The sequence below is a fragment of the Neophocaena asiaeorientalis genome, unplaced genomic scaffold (genome assembly GCF_003031525.2).
Source record: "Neophocaena asiaeorientalis asiaeorientalis breed wild unplaced genomic scaffold, Neophocaena_asiaeorientalis_V1.1 scaffold119, whole genome shotgun sequence".
In the NCBI taxonomy this organism is placed as follows: domain Eukaryota; kingdom Metazoa; phylum Chordata; class Mammalia; order Artiodactyla; family Phocoenidae; genus Neophocaena; species Neophocaena asiaeorientalis.
The window spans coordinates 9,716,465-9,736,780 of record NW_020175821.1 but is presented as its reverse complement, the minus strand read 5'-3'; the positions used below and the strand labels follow the sequence as shown (position 1 = coordinate 9,736,780).

Here is a 20,316-nt window from a genome sequence, read left to right as displayed (position 1 = left end):
TGTGCAACAATTTCCCATACTTGATGGTTTCAATTCAGTGAGGCTCTTCCTATCACACATCAGCGAATACACGGTGCTGAGGGAAGGTGTGTGCTAGCAGGCGAATGAAATATAAGGAGACCCTACCAGGCACAGGTTGAAAAACTTCATATTTTATAAAATTTCAAAAACCTCATCACGTTAGTCATCAGTATGCCTGTCCTACAGGTAAAGCCACTTGGGCATAGGTTCAGATGTGGTAAGTAATGGCCTGCAGTCAGATAGCTATTGCTTTCGTTCATGCATTATTCATTAATTTATGAAGTATTTATTAATGCCTATTATATACGCCATGCACTGCTAGGTCCTGAGAAGACAAAAATGCATCAGCGCTAGCAAGTGGGGATTTCAATCTTGCTCTGTGTGACTCCAAAACCCACATTCTTCCCACTATACGGAGGCTCCTTGGTGAAGAAAGCAGTTCAGTAATTTAATAATTGACACGACTCCCACTTAGCAATGCTGTTTTTTCAATTTCTCACGTTACCGGGGCTGGTGGCAGGTCGGTGGTTGCAGCTGGAAGACTTTCATTGAAGGGGTAGCTTCCTCTTTCTTAAATAAAGGATAAACACCCAATTGTTTCTTGATCTTAGTCAAGTGCAAATAGAACTTCAAACCCCAGGGTCATTCTTTCTGTCCACACTCCAGCTCCACCATTCACTATCACTGCCACCCCTAAATCCTGCCAAGACTTTTTTTTTTTTTTAATTCCAGAGAGCACTACGTTCTATGAACAGCCTTAGAAAATGCAAGTGCCCTTCTGCAGCAAAAGTCCTCAGAGTTCTTGGCCAAACCAAAATCTAATGAAAACCCAATAAAATTAAAAGCATATGAGATGGGGTTATTTAATTGGATTGCTTAATTCCTTTTGTTACACAGAGTAGTATTTATTCCACATCCCTCATATATATAAAAAAAATGCCATATTGCCTTTTTCTAAATATAGTAATGTCTGGCTCTGAATCCTGACTTGCAATAATTTCAATCTCAGTCATGTTCAGGGAAGCTTTCCCCTCCACAGGGCTGGGTGACAATCCCAGGAGATTTATATACTCCACAAAATTTGGAGCAAAGCAGCTGGTCCTAAGTCCACCAAGATTGCTGCCAAGATGCTCATTTTCTAAGTCTGTGTGGTCCATTTGTTGGCAGGGATCCAGTAGTTCTTTACCCTTCTTAGGCACAGAGACTGTGGTCCCCAAGTTCTTGGTGTTTCAGGATCAGCATCTTGATCTCCATCACCCTACCATCTCCTGGGTAGTACATGGGCAGGGCTGAAGGTCTCTGCTACCTACGAAGCCCCTGCCATGCCCTTCTCTCCAGCCTCCAAAGCAAGGCTTCGCCAGGCTTGGCAACTTAGCCTCACCCTGTCCAAGTCTCGGGACCCATCCCCTACTAGGACCACTCAAATTTTCACCTCCAAGAGACTTTGGGAAAGAAAAGTCCTCAGAGCAAAAGAAAGCCCCAGATCTCCAGGACACAAAGCCTAGCCTTTCTTGATGAGAGAGAAAAGAAAGAAATAACTCATTTTTATTCCGTATTGTTTTGTCCCGAATTTTTCTCACTTTGACGAGTCAACAGGAAAAAAACAAACCTACCTCTGCTGCAAAGCGGTGGCACTCAACCACACGTGAACATGAGAATCACCTGGAACGCTTTTAAAATATGTGGATACCGGGGCCTACCCAGATCCAAATGATGGGAATCTCTAGGAAAGGGCGCTGGGTGCAGGTCTCCCCAGGTGACTGATGCACAGCGAGGGTGGAGAACTCCTTTCCAGACTCAGGTCGGAGGTGACAACTAGGGAAGTCAGAGGCGGCCGGCAGATACCCTCATACAGGTATGGAATCACAGGGGAAAAGTAAGTGAGTTCTGGGCGTGATAAAAGGAAAATCCTGGGGGAAAGATCAGGTATCCTCATTTCCTTTTCATCAAGGCTCCAAAAGCGAGGCCACGGCTGACCCAAGACCCTCCAGTCACCAAAGGCTGTCATCTGCGGGCCCCTCGGCAGGGCAGGTGCGCTCCTCTAGAACATAGCCTGATTCCTTTTTTCTCTTTTCTGCTAGGCCTTTATAACATTGTCTCATGGTACTCCTTCTCCCTGAGTACAGGCGACTAGGAAGATGATCGGTCAGCTATAAGTGAATCACCAGGAGAAACTAATATCTCTCAGACTCCTCCAAAACTAGGGAATGATAAGTTCACAATGCATGAGAAGTTTGAAACAGAAAGCTTGCCAACAAACCAGCGAGTACTTATTGAATGTTCTCAATGTACCTGACACTATCTATGCCATGACACCTGTGGCTCTTTTCTCTCCTTTCCCCAACCCACTCCCAAACCCCTCCTTGACAAGGGTGAGTGACTTTCTGATAACTTCAACGAAGAGCAAGCAAAAAACTTTTGAATGAATAACACTCTTTACATTCCCTAAAGAAACGGAAGTGCTTTGCAGCTAGGGACAACCGAGCCTCAAAACATATAAGGGAACAGTTCAGAGTTGCCCAGTGGCCAATTTTGGAAGAGAAGCAAGTTCTCTCCACCCCTCCTCAGTAACACAGTTCCTTCTCAGTGGCAGGAGTCAGCATATCTAAACGATGTTCCAAAGCTAACAGGTATCCATCTTTTTCTTTGGCACGTATTTTTTTCTACCTGGCAATAGGGAGCGCCATGTTAGTCTTCTTCCCTAAAGGAGAGGAATATTTATGGTTGGGATCACACAGTGCTAAGTAATTTGTGTGACTTAGAAGTAAATGTATTTCAAACAAACTTTTGAAATCACAGCTCATCTATAGGTGGCTATGGATGTGTTGAACACAAGCAGAAGTCTAGTCACTGCAATATTTATGGTCCCAGGGATCAAGAACCTTTCCTTTAATAATTTTCAGCTGTAAAACCCTGAGTTGACTTAGAGCTAAGCATCACTATCCACTGCTTTTATTATTTTGGCTTTTTAAAAATTGAAAAATAGGTGGTTGGGAAATTAGGAGGTTGGGATTAATATATACACACTGCTATATATAAAAGAGATAACCAAGGACCTACTGTAGAGCACAGGGAACTCTACTCAATATTTTGTAATAACCTGTACGGGAAAGGATCAGAACATATGTATATATAACTGAATCATGTGATATCCACCTGAAACTAGCATGACATTGAATCAACTATACTTCCATTAAAAAGTAATAAATAGGGGCTTCCCTGGTGGTGCAGTGGTTGAGAGTCCGCCTGCCGATGCAGGGGACGTGGGTTCGTGCCCTGGTCCGGGAGGATCCCAAATGCCACGGAGCGGCTGGGCCCGTGAGCCATGGCCACTGAGCCTGCGTGTCCGGAGCCTGTGCTCCGCAGTGGGAGAGGCCACAGCACTGAGAGGCCCACGTACCGTAAAAAAAAAAAAAAAAAAAAAAGTAATAAATAAATAAAAGATATTAGAAGGGATTAAGTACATTTCTGAAGAAAAAACTGAAGTATAGGTGATTTACAATATTATGTATACATAATTATTCTATTAGTTTTCTTTTTTATGAAGCAGATCAACGATACAGAAAGGCCCCTGTTTTATCCTACAGTTGCAACTAATTGTAGTTCTGATGATTTTTTGATTCAGCCTTGACTGACTAAAACTGTACAGAGCAGACCACACCAGGAACAGCCCAAAGCAGTATCCATCTGTACCAGCAAAATGCTAAGAAAGTACACATGCCCTCACTCTTCCCTGCATTGCCATGACCAGGTTCTCCTGTGCAAATATCCCTTCAGACCAAGATAAGGGGAGGAAAAGTGGTCTACATGGAATCATAGCATGTTTAGAGGAGAAGCACCTCAGCAGTCATTGAATCCAAACTTCTTGGGAGTTCATTGACACCAATGAGGGGGAAAATTCACATGTGAAGCTCCAAAAGATATCATAAAAAGCTACTGAAAGATGTAATATTGAATCCTATTTTGCACCCTTCTCTTTCCAAATTAAAAACCTCCTCTGTCATGTGCTACCCTGCTCTGCCTACCCGCAGCCAGTACTTGTTAACTAGTTAATCCTCTTGGTATTCTGTGAGATCAATTCTTTAGGCTTTATTAGAGTTATTTGGCCTGGGGAATTCCAAGTAGGAAGGAAATTTATTATTCATCTGCAAGGATAGGCAGGATTGATATATGGAAGAGGTAACCATCTGTTATCCACTGAGGTCAGAATGAGACAGGAGAGCCCTAAAGATATAGCAGAAAAGACTAAAATGAGATGAGGAAGGTCTTACTGAAAGTGAGGGTTAAACACGACCATAAATTATCAAGATTGGATTACAGTTATTTACAAACGGAATACAGAAACATCTCCTCTGGGAGTGTTTAAAGTATCTTGTGATTGGAATTCTGTAAGAACACAACTCTGCGGAAATAGCCATTAAAATAAGATTATTTTTGGTCGATTTACCCAATTTTAGCACCCCGATACTCATGCACTTGATGTGAGCTGCACAAAAAATGCATAAACTGTGTTTAATTCTCCCTGTCCTCTGTTTAGCATGGCATTATGTGCAAATAAATAGGCAATAAAGTATTTTCGTTGCTCTCTTGTTTAACAAGGTAGGCAGTCGTGCCTAATACTTTTGTCTAGAACCAACATCCAGAGACCCGGATTCCTGGGGTCTGTCCCTTGTGACAATGTGACAAAGCCTCATCCATTTATTCAATAATGTGTGATATTCTCTCTGCTCCCGCAGCCAGTTGCTCTCACTTTAGGTCACCAGTAACCTCCTATTTGTCATATCTGGGCGATCTTTTCTGACTTTGTCTTTCTTGGCCTATGTGGCCATGGGCACTGCGAATCTCTTCATTTTTCTGGAAACGTTTTCTCTTTTGGCTTCTAAGGCAACGCACGACTCTCCCAGTGCGTTTCCATCATCTCCCCTCTCTTTCAGCCTCTCTCACGCCTTGAGAGTTGGGAGTTCCTCAGGCTTCTGTCTGCTTGTACTATTTACCGAGTAACTCCATCCAAGTCACCGGTTTCGACTCACACCTCCTTCACTTACGCCCCCTCGATCTCCCAGACCCCCGCGTTAGAATGAATGAAATGGTCATCTCCATTTGGATGTCCCTGACACACCACAAGTCAATTCATCCAAAGCATCTCATTAACCTTCCTTTCCCAGATTTGCTCCTTCTGCACCCCCTGTACGGGCGGACAGGTACCGGCATTCACGCACACACCCATGGCAGGAGGCTGGAAGGCACCCACAGCTCCTCTCTCACATACCCAGTTAGAGTTTCCTTTCCTCCTCCCCTCCTCTCCATTCCCACTGCTCCTGCCTTGATTTAGGCCCCTAGGATCACAATAGATTCCTTCCCGAGCCGGGCTTTCTGTTTCACTCCCCTCCACCAAATGCTAAACTTCAGCCCCCTGGAGCTACTACTGAAGTGCCATGCTTTCCTCTTACCTCTGAGCCTTTGCACAGGCTGGTGTTTTGGCCTGGAACACCTGTCTCCATCACACTCCCTATTTCCTGAGACTTATGATCTGGAAAGGCCCACCACTGTGCTTCCAGAGGACTCCCTGCACACCTCTGGCCTTGCGTTTATTACTTTGTACCCTAATTGCAGGTTTGTCTGCCTCCGTCTGCTGGCTGTAAGATCCCTGAAGATGGGGACTATGTCTGATTCGTCTGTGTGCCTCGAACAAGGCCTTGCACGGAGGAAGTGTCCAGTAAATGCCTCAGGAATGAATGATGAGCTTCGCTGGCCCAGGGTCTTAACCTCAGCCTGTTGCACCAATATAGTCACTGTTTAACTTCTAGTTGTTATTGGTTAAGCCAGGCCACTGGAGGGGGAAGGAGGCAGAAAGAAAGGGCCAATGTCACATGCAACGGAGTAGCTGGCTGGGTTAAAGGGTCTCAGGACGAGGCACCTCGACTGCCCTCTCTGGCCAGCTGCTCCGGTTTGAGTGTGCTCAACAAGAGTGCAGCTCCTTGTTTCTTAGCCTTCAAGTCTTCTCTTTACTGGCAGCTCCCTGATGTCAGGAGCCACGGTTTCCAGTTCTCCAGTGTCATCACAGGACTTTGCCAAGGGAACCTCCACCTCAGAAAGAACTAAAGGAACAGACCAACGGGATGTCCTCGAGCCTTAGTTGAATTCCCACTATGCCTGTTGTTCAGGTTTGGCGTGACTCAGTTTTCAGGGGCAATTCCATCCCGCGAGCCTCAGCCTGCCAAGAACCCAGCAACTCCTAGTTCAACATGAGTCCAGCATTTACCTATGGATCCTCAGAAAGAGGATGGAATGGAATGGAATGGAAAGCCTATGTCTAACTCACTGCGCCTCTCCAACTGAGTCAAAGAGTTACTCACTGTTGTGCACCTCGGTTCCTTTGTTTGTGTGTGAGTTAACCCTATGTTTCCCCTCTGAAGCTAATACTTCCTTTAGAAACAACATCCTTGCTGCTTTTGCAACAATAAAAAAAGTCATGAACTGAAACCTGTGTGTTGACTATCGCAGAAACATAAAGACAATGCAATACCACCTGCTTATTTTCCAAGGGTAACGAGTTTGTGGTATAACGGCATCGTCAACATTTGCATACAGATGTACACTTTTAGGGAGGCTAAACTGTTACTCTTTATACTATACCAGTTGATCTTTTTGCATTAAACCTACAGAATTGCCATATGTTCCTCTTCAGATTTCTGCTTTTTTATGGACAAGTAATCGGTATGTAGGATTTTCTCACCCAGGCAATCATGCAAATGGATGTTCTCTCTTTCTACCACGTGTAATGCCAGACTTTTATGGGGAGACAACTCTAGAGGAAGAATACATAAAAATTCCCAAACAGTTAAAGGTAACCACCAGCAAAGCTGGAATAAGCTTGTGGAATCCACTGCATCAGAGCCAGGATGAGAGCTAAATGGACACAAAATGCCAAAAGGCCTTCTGAATAGTAGTAGTTAAGATTTATTTGTCCACGAATCTTGCTCTAAGGTGGCACCTGGCCTTCTCAACTTTCTTCCATTTCAGTTGACAAATAGATGGTTTTTTTTAATGTATTTTTTTAATTAACTAATTTATTTATTTACGGCTGCGTTAGGTCTTCATTGCTGCGCACAGGCTTTTCTTTAATTGTGGCGAGCGGGGTGGATACTTAACCACTGCGCCACCAGGGAAGCCCCAGACAGATGTTTTAATAAAGGTCTTAGTTTATTTAGAGCTTAGAGATACAACTCGTTGCTTCCCTAGATTCCTTTCTGAAGCTATAAGCTGCAATTCCAGTTGCTGCCCCTAAGACAAAAATCCTAGTTTCAATAGCAGCGAACCTCGCTGGAGTCTTCGAAGAGAGGGAAAGGGAGCCCGAGGGCTGTGGGCCTTGCTGCTCTGGAGATTTCATCTGATGAGTTACACATGCAAAGACAGATAACCTCCACTGGCAGCATCATATTCTGTAGGTTTTTATGTAATTACAGTTAAGGCATTAAGATGTTTTTCAAGTCTGTCTTGTGAGTTGATTGATTCGGCTACTTCCATTTTCATAGAAAACCCATTACAGCAGAGTAGTGAACAGTACCAGCCTCTGAAAATCAGACTGGTTGGGTTGGCATCTTATCTCTGAATCTAGCCATGTAGGCTTTGGCAAAGTTTATTACCTTCTTGCCTCGCTTTTTTTGGTTGTGAAATGGAATAAATAATTGCTTCAGGCATCGTTTGAGATGAGTAAACGTAAAACCCCTGAAACTATACTTGCACATAACAAGCATTCCATAGATAATGGTATTTTGTTAATATTACTACCATATTTTATTTGAGAAACCTTTAAGAATAACCAATATTTAAAGGCCTATGTATAACAATAGAATAGACTGATCTTCACAGACATATCATTGATGTCTCCAAAGTTACAACCATGGTTTAGAAGGAGACATTGGGCTGCTTTTTGCTTTTTTGACAACTGAGATGCTACCTTAAACCTACACAAAGTAAAATCCCCCAACAGATTGCTGACCCAAACCTGAAATATCAGTCCTGCTCTTGGAAGTTGTAGGTTAAATGAGGAGGGTTTTCTGTTTCTGTCCTGCAATGAACGGTCAGCCCTCTGAGGAATCACCAGCACTGACCAAACAGCAAATAACAGCCTGCTCTGGACCCCATAACCAAGCTTGCCAGTCCACTCCCAATACGCTGAGATCTTTCCCATTCTTTGAAACCAGCTCTATTTCTGAGAAAGAGACAAATACACATGCCCTGGCCTACAAAGTTCTGCCCCACTCTCAAGTCCTAGCTGGTTGCTGGAGTACAGAGGCATTTTCCTGTCCTTTAACCAGACTTCCAGTGCCCTTAAGTCTGTGACAGCAGATGTAACAGACGAAGCACCAAAATGCAATTCCCAAGTCCCTGGTTTGATTAGATGACTCACTGGCTCTGTGGCTCTGGGTAAGTCCTCACTTCCACGAGCCTTATTTACAAAAAGAAGTTAATAATGCCCAAGTCAGAGACGATAGTGAGAAGTGACGTAGTCATGCGTGCAGGGAAACAATCAGATCATAACGAATATCAGTGACCCGAATTCTTAGCCTTCAACTTTATTTTTCAGTCTGCCGATTTGCCTGGGGCCCTATCGTCCTTGCTATGTAAGCCCCAGGCTCCTCTCGGGACTTGACCTCTGACCTCTAGATCTTCTGGGTTCTCTTCCATTTAGCCAAATTCTGGCAGGCCGCTGCGGGTGCCACAGACACATTAATAATCCTGAAACTAACAGAACCTGCTCATCTGCCTCACTAATATGACTATACATTCTCTGCAGGGTTTTTTGTTGTTGTCGTTTGTGTTTTTAATTTGGGCTCCTCTTTCCTGACAATCCTGACAACTTCTAACAGAGCTTCGCAGCCTGTGGGCACTCTTTTTCATCCAGTTATATGTGGGAGGCTCTACCAGGCAAATGGGAACTGTTAGTATCCTGAAAGGTGCATGAGGGTGAAGGAGAGAGAGAGAGGAGATTAGGGTACAGGATTGAATAGGTGTAATTACTGACAGCCCTTGCTATCTGCTGGGGAAAAGGAGAAAGCCACCATTTACTGAGTGCCTGTTACGCACCGGTTCCATGCTAGGCAGTTTGTAAACGGTACTTCATCAATACTGATTGTAAGCTCATATGCATTTCACAAAGGAGAAAACTAATAAGGCTCCAGGTACATGTCATTTACCCAAAGCCACTCAGTGGAAGGGATGAAATGAGAATCCAGGTCTGCTGGGGGGCTGGGGAAGGAGAGAAATAGGGGAGGGAGATTAAGAGGTAAGGACTTCCAGTTGCACAATAAATGAGTCACGGGTATGAAATGTACAAAGTAGGGAGTTGAAAAAAAAAAAAAAAAGAAAGAAAAGAATCCAGGTCTGCTGGGGGGCTGGGGAAGGAGAGAAATAGGGGAGGGAGATTAAGAGGTAAGGACTTCCAGTTGCACAATAAATGAGTCACGGGTATGAAATGTACAAAGTAGGGAGTTGAAAAAAAAAAAAAGAAAGAAAAGAATCCAGGTCTGCTGGGGGGCTGGGGAAGGAGAGAAATAGGGGAGGGAGATTAAGAGGTAAGGACTTCCAGTTGCACAATAAATGAGTCACGGGTATGAAATGTACAAAGTAGGGAGTTGAAAAAAAAAAAAAGAAAGAAAAGAATCCAGGTCTGCTGGGGGGCTGGGGAAGGAGAGAAATAGGGGAGGGAGATTAAGAGGTAAGGACTTCCAGTTGCACAATAAATGAGTCACGGGTATGAAATGTACAAAGTAGGGAGTTGAAAAAAAAAAAAAGAAAGAAAAGAATCCAGGTCTGCTGGGGGGCTGGGGAAGGAGAGAAATAGGGGAGGGAGATTAAGAGGTAAGGACTTCCAGTTGCACAATAAATGAGTCACGGGTATGAAATGTACAAAGTAGGGAGTTGAAAAAAAAAAAAAGAAAGAAAAGAATCCAGGTCTGCTGGGGGGCTGGGGAAGGAGAGAAATAGGGGAGGGAGATTAAGAGGTAAGGACTTCCAGTTGCACAATAAATGAGTCACGGGTATGAAATGTACAAAGTAGGGAGTTGAAAAAAAAAAAAAGAAAGAAAAGAATCCAGGTCTGCTGGAAGAGATAGGGGAAAAGTCACCTCATCTTTATGTTGCCTCTGCCAGCGCTGGGTTGCTTCAGCCACCTCAACGAGCCTCCAAAGACCCAAAGCACATCCCATCTCTGCTTCTTCCAGAGATCACTGCAAAGCTCAGAAGGGCTGGGTATAGGCACTGGAACTTGTGAGCTGGAAAGTCAGTAAGCATGTCTCCCACTTTGGAGCAGGGCAGTGACGCGCACCCCGGACAGGAGACACACAGTATTGCTCTGTTTCCTGTGTTCTGGAAGTCTTTTCTTTCCTGGCACCTACAGGTGCACTCGAACTGGGCATGACCAAAATCTGTTTACTTGCTGGGAAGATCAGGGAGCCTGGGCTGATGCTTCTGCAAAGATAAGGATCCTGCAGATCCTGCAGACAAAGGCTACGTATATCATCCGTAGGTTTCGCCTCAGCACTCCGGGCTCTGTAAACTGCAGTACAGAAACCTCAGACTTGGGGCAGTCTGAGATAAAGGCAGGAAACGTGCCTTTGCTGCGCGCAAAGCTGCAGTGCATGGCTTGGGGCTGGGCGGCACCCAGACCCTCCCATCTCTCCTCCTTGCCTGAGGAATCAATTATGTGTTAGAAACTCATGATCAGGCTCTTGTTTTCCCAAATAGAGTGCAGCCAATAGACTCAAGAGCTAATTAGTAAGCAGGATGTTTTTTTGTGTGTGTAGAAGGGCATTGGAGAATATCAGACTCTTGGTGGGACCTTTTGGGTGAGGCCATGCAGGTGAGGGATGCCCCCAGCATTCTTCCATCGAGGGGGGTTCCTGCTAAGGCATCAATGGAACTAGCTCCATGCTGCTGCCTTATCTCTTGCTCCATCCTCTTTAGGTCTCAATCCTTCAGTCACAGGAAGGCAGGGGACAGGGGACTGAGATGGGAGAGAGAACCCCTGGATACTTTGCTCTCTAACAGGGAATGACAGGACTGCCCCTAAGCAAAAATTCAGAATAGGTTTACATTTCCTTTGGGGTATTCTCCCACCTCATTCAGACTGCATTCCACTTCCCTGACTCCCCTTTGTCTCTCTCCTTCCAAAATGTCAGTGTCTTCAGCACTTCCCTCTGGCTGAATACCTTCATTTCACACTGACACAGGCTCCAGGTCTTTGGAGCAAAGAGATCCTTGCTTCAAAGTTACTGACCTCCTACACACTTTGTCAAAACTTCCAGGCTCGTGATGTTATCCCTTTAGGGAACTGTCAGGGTTTTTTCAGGTTTCACTATGGCACTTGTGTTATTTTTAATAGGCAGTACGGGACTACACATGGCACTGTTACATTTTAAAATTTATTACCAGGAACACAAATGTATTTCTGTAACGTGCTCAATATCCTGCCCTCCCACCACAATATGGCGCAGACAGGCTCTCATGTGGCCTTCAGGGAACCCCTGAACCCCCGCCCTCCTGGGGTTCACACCCTGTGGAATCCCCGCCCCTTGAGTGTTGCTAGACCTGGGGACTTCCTTCTGATGAAAAGAATGCGGCAAAATGGTGTGACGTCATTCCAAGATTAGGTTCCAAAGAGACCCTGGCTTCCCTGTTTCTTGTCCTCTCTTGCTGTTTCTGGTGGACGTCCGCTGCCCCGTGTGGTCAGGAACTGCTATCTCTGGCTAACAGCCAGCAAGGAAAGTCAGCTTGGAAATACCTCCTCCCCCGATAGAACTCTGAGACGACTGCAGTCTGTAAGACACCTTGAACCAGAGGACCCAGCTAAGCCACATCCAGATTCCTGACCCACAGAAATGGAGAGATCATAAAAGTTGTTTGAAGCCACTAAGTTTGGGGGTAACTTGTTACGCAGCAGCAGATAACTAATTACTCTGTATATCAGATGTTCTGAGCACTGATAGTCTCCCCAGGACATTCTTCTCAGACAACTTGTATCCCAAATACCTGACATTTGTACTACACTTCCCTTTTGGAACCTGTGGAAGGTACAGAGAATTTAATCACCCCACACTCCAGGGGGCAGCCCCTTCCAATCAATCAGAATGGACCACCAAGACAAAGCCATTTGTCTTCAGGAGCTGACTGTATGAGAAGAGTGCCATCACCTGTCATCCTCTGTCACCTAATGAGGCCCAGAATCCCCTTCCCATGGCCTCAGTTCCCTCACTCTGTCTTTAATTTTCTTTAGGAGTCCAACTACACTGAAACAAAAAGAATTGATTTCCAGATAAATCTTTCCTTTGCTCTATCAGCTAAAGGCCCGTCATTACTTTGTCACAGTCTGTGGAAACTGCTCTCTGTGATTGGTATTTTATGCACATTTATTTCCTTATTTCACCAGTGTCAGTCACCTTCAAATCTGACTGTCAAGGCTTTTTCTTTGTTCCCTTCTTTAGAAATATTTGTCCATTTCTTTAGGAAGTCTACAATAGTCTCCCCTGATCAAGGTGTTCTGTAAGTTACGTAGAAACATGAATAAAGGATTCACATCCTTAAGACTTTCAAGGTCCTTTTCTTGTTCAACCAAAGCATCTTTTCATCGGTAGACTGGGCCGCCTCAGAGTCTTACCTACTTTAGTCCCAATTAAACATGATCTGGATCCAGAAAAGGAGGAGGAACAAAAAGCAATACGGAGCTCAAACCTCTCCTTGTAATGGATTATGTCAGGATGGGCAACTGCTTCCACATTTTCTCGTGTTTGGCAGCTGGATAAACTTCTGCTTCCCCGAGAGGGGCTGCTCGAGTTTGGGAACCCCTCAGTGGAAGACTTGGCCACCTCAAGGTACTGGGGACCAAGACAAGTTGGGCAGGGGGAACTTGAGACCAGCTTAGCACAAGGCACAATCTCTCCAGGACCAGCTTTGTGCTATTTAATTTCACTGTTGAAGACTGCGAGTTGAAGCTATAATGAAGGACCATTTTGTACCTATTAAATTAGTAATTTAAAAAAACTACTGTATTTTTATTATTATTTTAGCTCTGCTACTTTCTAATTTGGGGATCCTGAGTCATTTACTTAATTCACTGAGCTTCCATTTCCACAGGCTCAACTTGAGATGTTCTAGAGTCTATCACACGGTGAGTGCACACCAAATGGTGTGTATTGTGATTATCTACTGAAGTAAATGACCAGCAAAAAAGTTGGATCTAATCTTTAGAGCCAGGCTGAACAACAGAACTTTCTGTGATGATGGAAATGTTCTACAGTCTGTGCTATCCAATATGGTAACCACCAGCCACATGTGGCTATTTAATACTTGAAATACGGTTAGTATAACTGAGGAACTCAATTTTTAACTTTATTTTACTTTATTCAAATTTCAATAGCTCCATATGGCCAGTGGCTACCATATTTGACGATTCAGCTTTAGAGGGATATCTTATTTCTGAAGCAGCCTGCCATTCTCCTGTCCTTCCCACAGGGAGCACAGCAGACTGGCTGCATGGCCAGAGAGCACTGCAAAATATCACCTTGACCCCTTAAAGAGTCCAAGAGTGCAATACTGCTCAGAGGACAGCACTTTGTGAATGGGTATGGGATGGAGAGGGAAGCCGTTTCAGTCAAAGAGAGTGTGTGTGACCTGCTAATCAACAGGATATTCAGTTCTACCTGTTCTGAAGAATACTTGCCACTCTGTACTCAGTTATCATCATCATCATCTAGTCGCCTTAATGGCTACTGGCTGGATGAAGTCGGCGGTTCTCTGTGTGAGGCTAACGAGAGCATGAGAATTTAAAGTAATTGATACCAAGTCCTAAGCAACGAACCATAAGTGAAATGTAAGCTTCCTTCAAGCTAATACTAACACTTATACATATTTCACTTTCGTGTTGATTAAGCACTGATATGTCAGGCTAATCACTAGAATACACAATTGAACACAGTTCTTTACCTCATTTCTCTCTAATCCAAGTTAGGGAAGCAAGTAAAGAATTGTGGTGTAAGATGAGAAGTACAATATGGCCTCATAAAGAGTCCGTAATCGACTGCAGATGTTGGAAACAGAGCAGAAAAGCTTTCTCAGAGCAGGAGGCCATTGAGCAGGGCTGTGAAGGCGCTGTAGAACTTGCCCGCATCAAAGTGTGTGAGGGAAGGGAGGGTGCTCTTGGCAGAGAAGAAGCACGTGCAGAGCCCGGCACCTTAGAGAAGCATCCACAGTTCGTGACTAACACTCAGGGGGCAAATCTGGGAGGAATACAGAAAAGTAAGTGGGGTTAGGACGTAAGAGGCTAGCCTAAGGAGTTCAGATTTTCTCTTAGAAAATGGGAAACCACTGAAGGATATCAAACAGGATGATAACAGGATTTGTGTGTTAGGTCACTCTGAACATCGTGTGGGAGACGGACTGGAGGGAGGGTACAGGCATCAGTTAGAAGACACCTGCACTGGCGCAGGAGACGGGACGGTGTGTGTGGAGGGAAGGGGCAGAGACAGGGAATCCACAATGGCTAACAACTGTTGGTTTTTTTAATAGAAAGGATAGAAGTTTCCACACCAGAGTGAGTTTTATGGGGGGAGGAGTCTTATAAGATTGAAATACTGTTACGGGCTTAATTGTGTTCCTCAAAATCCATGTGTTGAAGTCCTAACCTCACTCAGTACCTCAGAATTCGACTGCATTTAGAGATAACCAGTCTAATGACCATGTTATGTTTAACCTTAATTACTTCTTTAAGGTTAAAGACTGGTTAAGGTTAAATATGGTCATCAGGCTGGTCCCCAATCCACTAGGACTGGTCTCCTCGCCAGAAGAGGAGATTCAGACACAGGCACAGAAGGAAGGCCGTGAAGACACTGGATAGAGACAGCCAGAGAGAGAGGCCTCAGGAGAAACCAACCCTGCTGACACCCTGATCTCAGACTTCAACTCCAGAATTGTGAGAAAATACATTTCTTTCTTTAAGCCACACGGTCTATGGTATTTTGTTACAGCAGTCCTAGCAAACTAATACAAACGCGTTGGGTCTGTTTTTATAACAATTTCTACCCATAAAAAGAGATGTTGGTGTTTATTCTAAAACTTCCATACCTGGGAGGGAAAAGCTCAGTTTTTCCTATGTCTTCAAGTTAAAAAGAAAATCTTTTACCCTAATCTCTTTTGCCTGGTTCTCATGAGAACACTAGTTTGAGCAAGAGAAGAGGAAAACAGAAGCTAGGCCAATAGTAATAAAAGGCATTTTCTCCGGATCACAGAAAAGGATAGGTTTTTTGTTCCCATTCTAAAACTTTCTCATGCAGAAAATAAACATGAGGGGTGGGAGTATTCTTAAGAAACTGCATCCACTATCCTCAGGACTTTGGACACTGAAGCCATGCCTGACACTTCATGTACAGGCTTAAGGGAAGCAAGTCTACTACTAAGGTGGCCCAGGGTCCCAGACCCTTCAGAATCTTAAGGCTCATCTTCATTATCTAACTTAAAGCACTTCTACTGTTATTTTTGATGGTACAAAACATTACATCAATCTTCCTCTTTGGCTATAAAAATGTATAATCCAGTATCCCAGTACAAAATAAGGATCAATTATGTTGATATTTTAACTTCCATCGAAATAAAAAATCATTTCCTCAAAATGATTTTTTTTAGCTTTTCAATCAAAATCAAAATGGAATTCTTCCCTTGAATTTCTTCTTTGAGTCTCAAAAGGGTTTTCACGTATGTATATGTGTGTGTGTACTTATTCTCGTGGCAAAATGAGATAAGGAGAGACGGGAATGGACATTCACATCTGAGACTGAAAAACAGAGGCAGCTTCTCTGCAATTTAATGATATTGAGCAAACCTAAGGCCTACCGTGCATTCTCCAGAGGGGCCCTCAATCAGGAAAAGTAAGATCTACTTCTTCGCTTAGATGGCTAATAGTCATCTCAATGTGACTATGCCCCAAACAGACCTTTTAATTTCCTCTCGTGTCTTCCTCAATACTGCAAATACCACCATTCACCCAGCTGTCCAAAGGTCACATCTTCATTTTCAATCCCACCCTCTCATCTTCCTCCAACATCCAGCCCCTCAGCAGCTCCCATCACCATCACCCGCAAACCGTACCCATGCTCCCACTTCACAGCAACCTCACTGCTGACTCTTCAGCGCAAGTTCTCATCACCTCTGCTCTGGCCACCACTTAAGCTTCTTAACTCAAACTTCCTGCTTCTTTCTCCTCGGTCATCTTAGCAGTCAAATGCAATGTTTACAGAACTTAAGAGATCAAACCACTCCTCGGCTACAAACCTTGAGTAGTGTCCAGTTTTCCTCAGGTTTAATCCAAATGCCTTATCGTGTCCTCCAAGGCCCGTCATGAGCTGCCCACTGCCTCATCTCTACCTTAACTACCAGCACTGTCCCTCCAGGTCACCAGGACCCACTCACCCTGGCCTTATTTCAGTCCTTGCACATGTCAAGCCCTTCCCTTTCAGGGCTTCTGACCCTGGCCGTTCTCTCTGCCTGCCATGCTCTTCTGATAGTTTTAATATGTGGCAGTTCACTCACACCTCGGATCTAAGCCAGAAACGTGATGCTGAGCTATCCACCCCCGACCCCCGCCTTTGCCCTCTCTCACACCACTGCTAATATACCAGAGAGCTACCACGATCTGTATTTATTCGCGTGCTTTCTCTGTTGTCTTTCTTCCCCACCAGAATGTAAGCGCCCTGAGGGCAGCCCTCACCACTGTGCCATGAGCAAGGCCAGTGATGGCAAACAGCCACAAAACAAGAGTCCTCCAAGTAGGGACTGTGGCTCTCTCACATTTTCCTTGCTACTCTGCAGTTGAAATTAGCGAAATAAGAAATACCTGTAAACCTTCTCTTTTTCAGAAAGCAAGTTAAAATGCAGATCGGCTTAACTGGAGGAGCTGCTGCTAAGAAAACTCCTGGCTCTAACAACAAGCTTCCCGCTCAGGGAGCTGAATAATTAGTGTCACCTACCTGTCTAGACCAAGTCTGTGATGGCCTCCCAGCTTTGAGCACGGACCCCGTTCGCAGGCTGTGACAAAGGGCAAAATGCCCCCCAAAGTGTACTACTGTGGGTCCCAACTTGGTTTTCCAGACTGAAATTTTTATTTCAAAAAACTGATAACCACAAAGCCCTCAAATTCATTTCAGGCGCACGGGGCACCTTGCAATGATCACCCCAATATAACCTACAGGGTGTGAGAGAGCTCGGCTTCAGGCCATGGCTGCCTCCCCCCAGGAACTGTGCTGTGCTGCGGGGTAACAGATTTTCAGGAACCCCAGATGAACTGTCAACATGTAGGCTGAAGTCCCCAAAGGCAGCAGGAGCTAGATGAAGGCAGAAAACAAGAGGGAATTATAAGGGGAAATATGACAGAGCAGCTGGCTGCTGTGGGCAGGTGACTGCGACACAGTCCATGAATTCCCAAATGCACGAGCAAGGTGGGCATGTTAACTGTGCCTGCTCCATCATTTCCAGACTCTGGGGTCCCCGTGTCACCTAAAACAGAAAAGGGCTTGACAACCTGACAATTACTACTCTGAACATCACCACAACCTTGTTTACCACCTTAAGTACGCAGCACTTTTGATGTGATATTATCATGTTATTAGGGGCTGTTCACTAATTTCTCAGGGGGAAAAATGGGTTAATCTCTTTTTAAATGGATTATAAACTTCTGTTTTATTAAATGGCCCCTATTGAACATAATTTAGCCTACAGTTAATCACTTAGGTTCATCGTAATCGAGTTAAATAATGATGCTGTGGCCTTACTGTATCTGAAGAGCCCCAGGGCATCACCCTTTGCTTGTTTCTGACTTGTTCCAGGGTTTGGTTCATTTATTAGCTATCCACAAGAAATGTTGTGCTTTTGTTTATGCAGTTTGTAATTCCCTCCTTTCTCCCACCTTCTACTGTGCTGTGGTCTGGAAATCCTAATTAGCAAAACAATTAGAACTACTTATTTTAGGAACAAATGTCTTTTGGTTAGGGCCCTTTTTGGTGAGTGAATACATGCAATTAGTGTTTTGGCTTTGTGACATCCATTTTGGCTGTTCAGTGGCCTCTGCTTATTATTAGATCGCCAATTGTATTTTAAATGCTCACAGATACTGGATAAGTGACCTCCAGATAAAGGAAATACTGCCTTGGTGGAAATTTCTGTCTAAAATTTATTTGGCTTGAGGAAAGGAAATAAAAGGTGACATTTCCAAGCCATGTGCAATCTGCTGATATAGTCAGGTGGTTATAACCTGTAGTGCTAATTGTCTTTGTTATCAGCATTGCCATTTTTGAATGTCACTTCTTTGCAATATTCTCTCCTATTTAGTTTGGCCAGAAGCATCACAGAAAACCATTTCACACTGAAATCCTCAAATCTAATTCTTCTTTGAAACTTTGAAAAGAATTTTAGAAGCAAAATATGAGGACATTAAATACATTTAAATTTTTAAACTACCTAATATTAAGCAAAATAAACAAAAAAATTGAACACAAATGCTCAAAGGTAAGTTGTATGAAAACAGCTAACCTGGTTCCGGGAGAATATAAAAATGAAATGGCATGAAATGACATAATTGATTCGTTACGGAAATCCAACTGCTTGGCTGAATATTGTTTTCACAACCATCTTTTAGCTACATTTCCACTCTCGGATGGGAAAAAAATAGGTAATTTATTACACTCATTACTTTATCATTACAGTCAACTTCCAAATGCAGGGGACAGACAATACCAAGTTGAGAAATCAAAAAAAAATTGTTTTGGTTCACTCAAAAGCCACTCACTGACGCATCAGTTTCTAGCTTTGCCTCCCTCTGGTTCCATCCTACAGTCAACAGCCTATGGCCCCGCTGAGCAGTAGAGAAAGTGAAGTTTGGAAATACCTATGGATAATCCCCAAAGTGGTAACTGAGAATTAATTTGCTGAATGATATTCCAGTGAAATGTCTGAAAAACACTTCCTTTCTGTACAATTAATATCTTTTCTCTTCTCTTTCCTATGCTCAAGGAAATAATTCAGTCTCCAGCAAGACGTTCACCATGCAATCCAATGTGGTGACCATGTAAGAAGGACCTGCAACAGGTATTTCATAGTCAACAGCAGTAAGGTATTTAGTACATTTTGAGAAATAAAATGGAATTAAAAAGCCAAATGTATAAAGCAGAGCATTCACTTAAAAGCACAGGTCTTTAAACAATGAACTTTCAGGGCATGAGCATTTTGTAAATTTAATTCTACGATCACAATGTTTGACAGAGTTGGTTTGGTCAAGTGGCTGAGAGCATGGGCTCTGGAACCAAGTGTCTGGATTTCAGTCTCCATTTGCACTATCTGTGTGATCATGGGGAAATTATTTATCTTCTTCTGCCTCAATTTCCTCACCTTAAAAATGAGAATAATAATAGCACCTACTCACCAAGGTTATTTCAAAAATTAAATCATCAATGTCAAGTACTCAGAAAAGTTCCTGGAAAATTGTAACTGCTATGTAAGTATTAGCTAAAAAAGCACCTATTATACAAAGACGATCCCTACAAAGGGGCTTTTGGTCAAAGTGACCTTAGTTAACACTGTTGCTGAAACGGATGTTCCAAAAGCCAGAATGAACAATTTGGCAAACGGAGAATAAAATCTGATGTGCAATTTCCTCTGGGTACTCTTGTCCCTAACTGCAACCAGGATTGCAATAAATACATTTCTGTGAAGAGTCCTGTAACTTTAATCCACAGCACTCAGCCTCGTTTGCAGCCTGCCTAGAAATGATGGCAGATCCTTGCCACTGAAGTGACCCTGAAGATGTGGCTGGCTGAGCACAGAGTGCGCAACAAGGCAAATCGTTCAGCTGTGCTGTGTACGTACCTGGGGTAAGAAGCCACTGCTGCACCAAGGCGAGTGACTTGAGAAATCACTGTTACCAGCAGGAGAACAAGCCAATGAGAGAGCCTGGCTGCTCCTGAATCCTGAGCTCTAAGCACTATTATTCTTGGTGCTGCTCTACTGTTCTTTCCCCTTTGCCTTCCAGGGACTTGGTCAACGCATTTATTAAAATGTTCACGCTGTACTTATTTCAGTATTTCCTAAGAACTTCCTGGATCACCCACATCAGATTCATCAGCATGTTTAAAGATCCAGGATTTAGGGTTCGAGTAAGCTGAAACAGAATCTCTAGGGGTGGAGCCTAAAATTTCTAGAATTGTGAACAGGAAACCCAAAAGATACCTACACATGCTATGCTGCAGACTCACT

General features: G+C 43.8%; 1 protein-coding gene across 1 annotated transcript in view; it reads right to left on the bottom strand.

The window, feature by feature from the left end:
• RYR3 (ryanodine receptor 3) overlaps window positions 1–10,232 on the bottom strand; it is a 381,491-nt gene extending 371,259 nt beyond the window's left edge. Inside the window, exon 1 of the mRNA XM_024732458.1 lies at window positions 10,152–10,232. Within this exon, the coding sequence (XP_024588226.1) occupies window positions 10,152–10,232 (81 nt within the window). The remainder of the gene's footprint in view (window positions 1–10,151) is intronic.
• Window positions 10,233–20,316: the final 10,084 nt, after the last annotated feature.